The sequence below is a fragment of the Tympanuchus pallidicinctus genome, unplaced genomic scaffold, assembly GCF_026119805.1.
Source record: "Tympanuchus pallidicinctus isolate F22 unplaced genomic scaffold, pur_lepc_1.0 scaffold25, whole genome shotgun sequence".
Classification (NCBI taxonomy): Eukaryota; Metazoa; Chordata; class Aves; order Galliformes; family Phasianidae; genus Tympanuchus; species Tympanuchus pallidicinctus.
Genome location: NW_026294742.1, coordinates 1,563,600 through 1,573,454, shown reverse-complemented (window position 1 = coordinate 1,573,454; position 9,855 = coordinate 1,563,600). Strand labels below are relative to the sequence as shown.

Genomic DNA, 9,855 nt, shown 5'->3' with positions numbered 1-9,855 from the left:
GGGCAGAGAGAAGAGGTGATTCGACTTCGGCGGCGGGGGGCGCTGTGGTGGGTGGAGCGCTGGGCTTCCCCCCCCCGCGCTAAGCAGCGGGTGGTGCGGCCCGCCGCCGTTACGGAGCGTCGCGCAAGGGCGGTGCGAGGGGAGAGGCGTGGCTTTAAGGAGGAGTGGCTTCAAGGAGGCGTGGCCAGTGAGTGACGTCACGTCAGTTGGCGGGATGGGGGAAGCCGCCGTGTCACACGTGGCGTGGGGCTGCGGGGCTGCGGGGCTGCGGGGCTGCTCCGCTCCGCTCCGCTCCGAGTCCTGCTGCAAGTGGGGTCCCAGTGGTGACGTGGCACTGCGTGGGTATCCCACTGGTGGCATGTTGTGGGTGGATGTCCCATAGGTGTGGGTCGCTATTGGTTGTCCCAGGAGTGTCATGGGGTGCTGTGGGTATCCAGTGTCCCACAGGTGTCATGGAATAGCATGGGTCCTCCCCCTTCCCACCCCCCAAGTGCCACCCACCCGTGTCCCCACTCATACCAACAATGACACACAGCTCTGGGGACACCTTTAATGCCCAGGCAGTGCCAGGACAGCGTGCAGGATGCAGCCCCCCAAGCATTGGGGTGGCCGTACCCCCCAAAACTGGGGTGTAGAGCAGCAGGGCCAAAGCTGGGGGGGTCCGACCGGTGCAATGCCACCGGGTAGCACCAGGACCTCCATGGTACACAGCGGGGACACAGCAGGGCTGCACTCTTAGGGCTGGCCAGGGAGAGCCTGGTGAGTGGGGGGCGAGCGGCCACGCTTGGCACGGGGGGTGCTGGGTGCTGGTGGGCCCCCAGGGCCACTGCCTGAGCCAGGCTCTGGTTCTGTGGGAGGAAAGGAGAGAGCTCTGAGGCCATGGGGTGTGGGGTGCCATAGCCCCAAGTGCTCTTCAGGGACCCCTGTATCACTGTGGGAGCCCCAGGCCATCAGGTCCCATGGGTGTCCCCAAGGATCCCTGTGCCCCCAGGGGGTGCTGACCTCTGTGGTGTCCCCACCTTCACCCTTCACCCCCATGAAGTGTCCTGACACTGGGACATCCCTGTCACCACAAGGTCCCTGCACACCTTGTCCCCATCACCATGAGGCCCCCCACAAAGGTTCTTTGGACAAGTTTCTCCCATTGTGGCTGTCCCAAGCTGTCCCCAAGTACAACCAACTACATGGACACCTCCCACTGTGTGGGGGCAGAAGGGGACAGCTGGCCCTGGGTGTGCCCCCAGATCCCCTCACAGTGTCCCCTCAGCACCACCACCCCAGCACGATCCCCATGCCCCAAAGGATGAGGAGCCCCTCCTGGCACCCCCGGCGGGGATGGGGACAGAACCCCTGCAGCAAAGCACAGCTGGAAAGGGGAGACAGTGGGAGGGGGAGGGGGCAGCTGGCTATGGAGTCAGCCACAGTGCGAGGGGGGGCTGGGGCTCCTCCAGGGTCTCCCTTTGGCTTCAGGATGTTCCTGGGAGCTCCGTGGTTTGCATGACCATGACCCGGCAGCTCCCAGGTGTCCCTTGGACCATGGAGCCATGCTGTGTCCCTCTCCCAAGAGAGCCTCCAGGGACTCCCTTGGTTTGAGACAGACACCAGGTGGATCTCTTGCACCAAGAGGAGCTCCAGTGCCTCCCTCAACCCTTGGAGAATAACCTTGATCCCTGGGGGATCTCCAGGGCCTCCCTCAACTCAAGAGGCTCTTCATGGTCTTCCTTGGTCCAAGAGGGACTCTAGAGTCTCCCCTTGACCCAAGAGGAGCTCCAAGTTCCCCTTTGATCCTTGAGGATCTCCAAGGTCTCCCTTGGTCCAAGAGGGTTTCCATGGCCTCCCTTGGTCAAAGAGTTGCTCCATGGTCTCCCTTGCTCCTTGGGGGTCCCTCAATCCTTGGAGCAACCCCTCGGTCCTTGGACATCTCCAAGACCTCCCTCAACCCGGAAGGGTCCCCTTGGTGCAATAGAGGTTCTCTACCATCTCTCTTGGTCCATGAACATCTCCATGGCCCTCCATGATCCTTGGACATCTCCTCAGCCCAACGGGCTCTCCTTGCTCCATGATCTCCCTCTCTCCTAAGGGTGACTCTGGGGTCCCTCTCGGTCCCTCCCCTTGCTCCAGTCCCACTGCTGGGGGGGACATCATGCCTGGCTGACGCGGAGGGGAGCAAGAGGCGATGTGGTTACCTGGCCAGATGATGGCTTCCAGGAGGGTGACCCTTCTAGCCAGGACCTCCAGGCGGGCCTGCTGCCGCAGCAGGGCTTGGAAGCTACTGGCCTGGTGGAGAGTGAGAGAGCAGAGCAGAGCGTGGTTGCCCCAAGGCACAGCGCGGGCGCAGCCGGGCCGGGGGTGCGGTGCAAGCGTTGGGGGTGCCAGGTCTCCCAAATGGGTGCAGGGGGCTCCCGTGGTCCCAGGGGGATGCGAGGGACTCTCCTGTCCCCATGGGTCCAGGGAAGCGGGACTCGCTGGGGAGTGCCACCCCTGGCATGGGGTGGGGGGACACATGTGTCCCCATGGGGCTGAGGGAGGGGGGCACCTGCTGCTCCCCATAATGGAGCCTCATCGTGGATGGAGGGACCCCTGTGCCCCCCCACGGCTGGCTCCTGCGCTCCCCCTACTCACCATAGAGCCCAATCATTGTTTCCAAGATTAAAACCCTCTCTGCTAAAATCTTCAAAGCCTCGCGGAGCTGGTGTAAACCCTCCCCCTGCAGAGGGAAGAGAGGAGTTGGGGGGGAGCCAGGGGCACCCCCAGCCCCACCGCCATGCTCTGTGCCCCAGTACTGCATGCACAACCCCAGGAATGTGGGGGGCAGCGGGTAAGGGGGGGTGCTGGCCACACCATGGAGTGGGGAACAAGCACAGCTGAGGACCCCCACAACTGAGCCACCCAGAGACAAGCACTGGGCACATTTGGAGACCCCCATGCCACCCCTGAGGTCTCAGGGACAAGGTGCAGCTGGGGACCCCCATAATATTATGGGGATGCCAGGGGCACCAGGTGAGTGCTGTGCACATTCGGGGACCCTCATGCTGTTCTTGGGGTCCCGAGGACAAGACATGCACTTGTACAGTTAGGGACCCCCGTCCCATCCCTGGGACCCCAGGCACACGATGAGCATTGCTCACAGCTTGGGACCCCCATGCTGCCGTCGGGGTCACAGTGACATGACATAGGAGCATTGGGGTACCTGCATGCCACCCCTGTCCCCATACCTCCCATCACTCACCCATGTGCCCTTGTCGCCCGGCTCGCCCTTGGGGCCCGGCTCACCCTGAAACACAGAAAGGAGAAGGACAGGGCAGAGGGGGCGGGCAGGGGGCCCACCTTCGCCCCAGCACAGCCCCCATTCCTGGGGAGGCCCACGTACCTGTGCCCCATCCTGCCCACGGCTGCCTGGCTCTCCCTTGGGGCCCTGGAGGGAACAGATCACGTCAGCACTGAGGGGTGCATGTGGGGTAGAGGCACCCATGGGTGCTCCTGCCCCCAAGGTTCATTGCTGGCTGAGACCTCCCCCCCCCCAAGCTCATCACACTCACCCTGTCGCCTTTGTCTCCCCTGGGACCGGCAGCTCCAGGTGCCCCAGCTTTCCCCTGTGCAGTGACAGTGACAGTGCTATCAGCACTGGGGATGTGCCCCACGGAATGCCCCCTCAGCCCAAAATCCCAGACTTACATCAGGCCCTGGGGGGCCGGGCAGCCCCATGGGTCCTGGGGGGCCGGGAGGTCCTGCGAGGAGAATGAGGGGACAAGCTCAGCACAGTGCCCTCTCAGAGCTGCTGTTCGGAGGGGGAAGATGGGGGTGAACTCACCCATTGGCCCCATGGGTCCAGGGGGGCCAGCGGGCCCCACGATGCCCCCAGCCGCTTCAGTGAAGGTGTTGGAGAGGAGCGGGTCCCCTGCAGGAGAGGTCAGGGTGGGCAATGACCCCCCAGCTCTGGAAGGGTTCAGCTGCTTGCTGGGGCTCAGCCCCACCTCCACCCGCCAGAACCCTCAGCCCCATCCTTACTTGGGTCAGTCAGCCAGGGTACAGCTGGCCCCACAGGAGCAGGAGGCCCAGGGGGGCCGGGGGGGCCGGGTGACCCCTTCTCTCCAGGGAGACCCCTGGCTCCATCGTGGCCAGGGGGACCGGGGGGACCGGGGGGACCTGCAGGGAGGAAGATGAGGGTGAAGATTGATGGGGGTTAACAAACTGGGGAGACTAAGAGGGCATATCCTTACCTGGGGGTCCCGATGGACCCTTCACCCCGGGAATGCCTGAGGGTCCCCGTCCACCTGCATCACCCTTGGGACCAGAGGGGCCAGGGGGTCTCCGTGAACCAGGTCTGCCTGCAGGGAGCAGCATCCTCAGGGGGGAATCTTTTCTCCAGTGCTGGTGGCTGCCACCAATGCCACTGGTTGCTGCGGGCTATGGCACAGCCACCTCCCTTACCTTTGTCCCCTGGGCTCCCCTGTGCAGCTGGGGACCCCCAGAGCTGCCTGGTATCAGGACCCCTACCCAAGCTGTCACCTTTGGGCGTCGGGGATGTGGAAGCTTCTGCCACTGAGAGCCGGGCCACCTGCGGATGAGACAATGCTGGGGAGTGTGAGATGCCTCCCCTGGTCCCCGTGTCCATGGAGGGGTGGCAGGGGATGGGGGTCACCTGTGCCTCGAGGGTGGCCAGGCGTGCTGACAGCTCCCCGATGTGGCTGCAGTTCAGGCACCCTGCAGGGGACAGTGCAGGGCTTGGGGTGCGCCCAGGACCTCGGGATATTTTTGGGGGTGGGGGGGACCGAGGAGCTGAACCCACCTGAGAAAGCCGTGGGGCGCAGGGGAGAGCGACGTGGGGCGGTGCTGGGGCGTGCAGCATCACGCAGAGCGAGGAAGGTGTGGGGCTCTGTGAGGGGAGAGGGTGTCAGGACCCCCTTGGGCACCAGTGCTGGTGGGAGAACTCGCTCACCAGGGTGATGCTTCACCCCAAATTGGGGAGGGGGATGGAGGCAGTTCTGCTGCTTTCTGCCCCATCCTTGCTGCTGGTGAGCCCCAAACCCACCACAGCCCTGAATCAGATTCCCCTTGAACCCATGATGGCCTGCCAGAATCCCTCCCACCTCCCAAATCCCACCCATGGCCAAGAGCCAGAGCCTCCACACCCACCCACCCATTATGGCACTCCAGATGCCCTCAGTCTGTTCCGTAACCCTGAGCCAGATTCCCCCAAACCCACCCATGCCCACCAGCCAGATCTCCCCAATCCCAGTGATGGTCCTGAACCAGTGCCCCCCCGCTCCCCATCCCTAGCCCCCGATACCCCAAGCCAGCTCTCTCCATCCCCAGCTCAGGAGGACTGCATTGCGGGGTCCCACTAAGGGGATGTGAGAACACGACCCAACGCAGAAGGGGCCGGAGCAGATCTTGTGTCACTGAGCCCCCCCACGCTGTCACCACACCCTGGCACAGCCACCACCAAGGCTGCTGGGGACAGCCAGAGCAGCCCTAAGCAGGCCCAGATGTGGGGCACTCAGCCAATGCATGGTGAGGAGGAGGAGGAGGGGAGAGCTGAAGCACGCACAGAGGAGGAGGAGGAGAAGAGCCCCTGCCACTGCTGTGCTGCTGCCACTCAGCTGGCCCCACGCTCTGGGGGTGGGCTGGGAATGTGTAGCCCCTGCCAGCTAACAGAGGCTGGCAGCTGCCAAGAGCCATGCGTGGCACAGGCTGGCACCCATTCATTCACTGCACACAGGCGCAGCTGCCTGGCTGCACACAGGGACAGACAGACAGGCAGGCAGGCAGGCAGACAGACAGACACCCCCTTATGGGCGCATCCACCCACCCACAGGAATGTCCATCCATCCATCCCCCACCGACACCCCACCCGCCTGCTTTTCCGTCTGTCTGTCCATGGAAACTGCTGTCCAGTCATCCATCTGCCCGCCCACCCGCTCAGAGGAACGTCCACCCATATGCCCACCTCCTCAGCCACCCAGCAGAGCGTCTCTCCAGCTGCCCACCCACACAGAACATCCCACCAGCTATCCACTGATCCGTTCCTGCATCCATGGTTGGAAACCCAACCATTTATTCGCCAGCCCACTCATCAACCCATCCATCTGCACGCAGGAACATCTATCTGTCCATCTATTCATCCATCCGTCCGTCCATTCATCCAGCTGTCCATCAGTCCATCCACTCACGTACCCACAGGAGCATCCATCCACTCACCTAGAGGAACAGCCGTCTGTTCGTCCATCCATCTGTCCATCCATCCATTCACTTACCCATCTACAGGAACACCAATCTGTCCACCCATCCATCCATCCATCCATCCATCCATCCATCCATCCATCCATCCATCCATCCATCCATCCATCCATCCATCCATTCCTTCATCCCTCCATCCCTCCCTCCTTCCCTCCCTTCATCCCTCCCTTCATCCATCCCTCCCTTCATCCCTCCCTTCATCCCTCCCTTCATCCATCCCTTCCTCCATCCATCCATCCATCCATCCATCCATCCATCCATCCATCCATCCATCCATCCATCCATCCCTCCCTTCATCCCTTCCTCCATCCCTCCCTCCATCCATCCCTCCCTCTTCCATCTATTCCTCCATCCATCCATGCATCCAACCATGCATCAATCCATCCATCCCATCCATCCGTCCCTCCATCCCTCTATCCTTCCATTCAACTATTCCTCCCTCCCTCTATCCTCTTATCCCTCCCTCCCTTCCTCCCTCCCTTCATCCCTCCCTCCTCTAACCTTTTATCCCTCCCTCCCTCCCTCCCTCCCTCCCTCTTCCATCTGTTCCTCCATCCATCCATCCATCCATCCATCCATCCATCCATCCATCCATCCATCCATCCATCCATCCAACCACGCATCAATCCATCCATCCCTCCCTCCCTCCCTCCTCCTTCCCTCCCTCCCTCCCTCCCTCCCTCCCTCTTCCATCTGTTCCTCCATCCATCCATCCATCCAACCGCGCATCAATCCATCCATCCGTCCCTCCACTCCCCACCCCCCACAGCTCCATCCGCCCCTCTCTGACGGCGTACAGAGGTGCCCAGGGTACGCAGAGCCCACCCTCCACCCCACGCTGCTCCCACCTTCCTCACAGTTGGCCCCACTGTGCCCAGGGCAGCACTTCCACTCCAGCGCCGTCAGCGTCCTGTAGGCCACTCGGTACGCGGGCCGGATGACGGTGCGATAGCTGCTGGCACAGATTGGGCACCGATGTCACCCCCGTGCCACCACCCCATGGCTGCAGCTCCTGGTGCCCACTGGGGTCTCACCTGCCCCCTCCGCAGCCCGGCGGCCAGCGGCAGCCCTGGAAGACACGCTGCAGGGAGGTGCCATTCTGCACCAGGCACGTCACCGTCCTCGTCACCGTGTAGGAGCACCAATTGCTGCAAGAGAAGCCACCGATGTCACCGCGGGGGTCCCACTCTGCATCCCCAGAACACCCTGTGTTACACCGGGACCTGGTGGCAGACTCGTCCTTTGATGTCCCCAAGGTGGTACCCGTCCTCACTCCTCCTCGTGGAGATGCCGCCCCAGCTTTTAGATGGATGTCCCCCAGCATGGTGTCCCCACATGGGCTCCACCATGGCCGCTGCCCACCACCAGCCCTGTTGTCCCCATGCAGGCTGTGTCTGGGGGTATGAGTGCCATCCATGTCACCGGGGGAAATTGGTTCCCAAGTGCCCCGTAGGGGAGATCTGGGACCTCCTATAGGACCTATAGGAACGAACCAAGTCCCGCAGTGACCCCCAGTTGCCCCATAGGACAGAACCAAACCCCCCAAGTGCCCCATAGGGGAATCCTGGGACTCGCCAATGCCTGACAAGTGACCCATGGGGAGGAGATAGGACCTCCAAGTGCCCTCTAGATGCCCCAAAGGAGAGAGCTGGGACCCCAAAGTGTCCCCAAATGTCCCATAGGACAGAACTGAGCTCCACAAGTGCCCAATAGCAGAGAGCCGAAGCCTCCCCGCTGGCCAGTAGGGCAGACCCAAGCCCCCGTGGAGATGTGTGCCATCCTCCTCGCCTGCACAGCCACGATTTGGGTGGAAAGAGGAGCTTTTTGTGCCTGCGGGGAAGGAGGTGGCTGCGGCTGGTGGCAGGGGGGGGAACAATTGTGTGGGATGTGCCGGGGGGACGCAGCGGGGCGGCGCAGGGCTTTGTGGCTGGGCAGCATCCCAGCTGCACACTGAGCTCTCTGACAAAACCACTGCATGGTGACACCTCCGGGGTGACAAACACCACTGGGCGGAGTGATGGGGATGGCTGGGGGGGCCCGACTGCCCCCAGCACTGCGCCTCCCAAGGGTGTCTCCCGCTCCCAGTGCCGGCATGGGTTGGGGATGATGCCAACCCCGGAGGTGCCATAGGGATGAGGATGCGCCCCAGCCCGTTCTGGCTGGCAGGGAAGTTGGGGCTGGTGCCAGCAATGAGGGAACCCCCCCAGCTCAGGGCAAGAGCCAGCAGTGAGGCGTGTGGGTGCTCGCACGGCCTCGGCTCACCCAGCCCACCCGCTGCGGGGCCATTCGTGCACTGAGCGTGCCCGGGCTCTGCTCTGGGCCTGATACCTTCCCCCAGCTTCGTGCCCCCGTCTGGGTGCGTGGGACCCATGGGTGGGTCTCGGGTCAGGCAACGGGGTCTGCTTGAACTAGGCCAGGAGGGGAAGGGGAAATGAGGCAGCTTCTGCCCGTCACTGTGCCGAGCTGAGCGGAACCGGGAGGTCCCGGCAATCCGGTGCTGGAGACACCGCCAGCGCCAAAGATTTCCTGTAAACAACCCCCAGCAGGACAGGGACCGCAGGGACAGACAGGGACTGCAGCCCCCAGCAGCCAGGCGCTGGGTTCCATTGTCCCCGCTGCTTCCTGGGCACAGGCAGAGCCACGGGGATGGGGCCAGGAAGCCCCCAGCCACGAGGACCCCCAGTGACCCCAGTAACCCCCAGCTGTTCCAGAATGCTACGGCACCCTTGCACCCAGGTGGCTGCTCACCCCAGCAGCGATGCCAGCCTCGCTGAGCCCTGCCAGCCCTGGAGACCCTCCGGCACCCCACAGCCTTTCCATTCCCGGCAAACCCAGAGCCCCATTCTGAACCAAGCAGCCCCTCCCCGGCGTCCCCAGTGTTCCTGCATCCCCCCAGTGTTGGCACCCCCTGGTGTCCAGCATCCGGTCCCATGCAATGCCCATTCCCCCTGACATCCAGAGCCCCCTGGTGCTACATCCCCGTGTCTGGCACTCAGACCCCCATAGCACTCATCCTCCCCGCTTTCCCCCGGTGCTGGCACCCCCAGTGCCTGATCCCCAATCCCCATTGCTGCCGGTACCACCAGCACCCAGTGCTCGCTGCCCTCCGAAGCCGGTACCCCAGTGCCCGGCACCAAGACTCCCCCAGCACACAGTGCTCCCCATCCGCGCTCCCCACAGCACCCCATTCCCTGTAACCCTTCGCCCCAAGCCCGGTGTTCCCATCTCCCCATCGGCCCCCGTGCTTGCTGCCCTGCCGGTGCCTCCCCCCCCCCCCCCGGCGCCGGTACCTGCGGGGCTGCACGCTCCAGGAGCCGGCAGCGGGCGGCAGCAGCAGGCAGCAGCACAACCCCATCGCCAGAGGCAGGGGCGGGCAGCGGTGCCCCCCCCGGGAGAGGCCCTCCATGCTCCGTTCCGCTCCGCTCGGCTCCGCTCGGCTCGACGGGGCACCGGGGGCCGCGCTCCGTGCGCGGGGAGGAGCGAAGGGGAAGGGATGGAGGATGGAGGGGGAGGAGGAAGGGACCCCCCCACCCCTCCCCAACACGCACACACACCCCGCTGCCTTCCGCCTCGGAGGGGGAGCGATGTGGGGGGGCGGCTCCTGGGGGGTCGGGG

General features: G+C 63.9%; 1 protein-coding gene across 3 annotated transcripts; it reads right to left on the bottom strand.

Annotated features, from left to right (window-relative positions):
* Positions 1–543: 543 nt before the first annotated feature.
* EMID1 (EMI domain containing 1) lies at positions 544–9,711 on the bottom strand. 3 transcript variants are annotated; one of them, XR_008208337.1, is made up of 16 exons: positions 9,531–9,711; positions 7,275–7,388; positions 7,089–7,192; positions 4,790–4,876; positions 4,643–4,704; positions 4,432–4,558; positions 4,221–4,328; positions 4,009–4,146; positions 3,812–3,898; positions 3,676–3,728; positions 3,540–3,593; positions 3,371–3,415; positions 3,230–3,274; positions 2,623–2,707; positions 2,187–2,277; positions 829–848 (listed from the first exon to the last, which is right to left on the bottom strand). XR_008208337.1 is itself a non-coding variant. In XM_052689934.1 (15 exons), exons 1-15 carry the CDS (start codon positions 9,644–9,646, stop codon positions 736–738), a joined length of 1,338 nt encoding a protein of 445 aa, XP_052545894.1. In that variant the 5' UTR covers positions 9,647–9,711; the 3' UTR covers positions 544–735. The 3 variants fall into 3 exon arrangements, 2 of the variants coding, with proteins under 2 accessions (XP_052545894.1, XP_052545895.1); XM_052689934.1 differs by lacking the exon at positions 2,187–2,277 and having other exon boundaries at positions 544–848; XM_052689935.1 differs by lacking the exons at positions 2,623–2,707; positions 3,230–3,274 and having other exon boundaries at positions 544–848.
* Positions 9,712–9,855: the final 144 nt, after the last annotated feature.

Bases quoted from the DNA above. Each gene is read 5' to 3' on its own strand.
- EMID1 (XM_052689934.1), bottom strand. From the start codon at position 9,646: ATGGAGGGCCTCTCCCGGGGGGGGCACCGCTGCCCGCCCCTGCCTCTG. The intron at 7,193-7,274 runs GTGAGACCCCAG...CTGTGCCAGCAG, and splicing joins CCGGGCTGCGGAGGGGGCAG to CTATCGCACCGTCATCCGGC. The intron at 3,416-3,539 runs GTGAGTGTGATG...TGTTCCCTCCAG, and splicing joins GGGGAGACAAAGGCGACAGG to GGCCCCAAGGGAGAGCCAGG.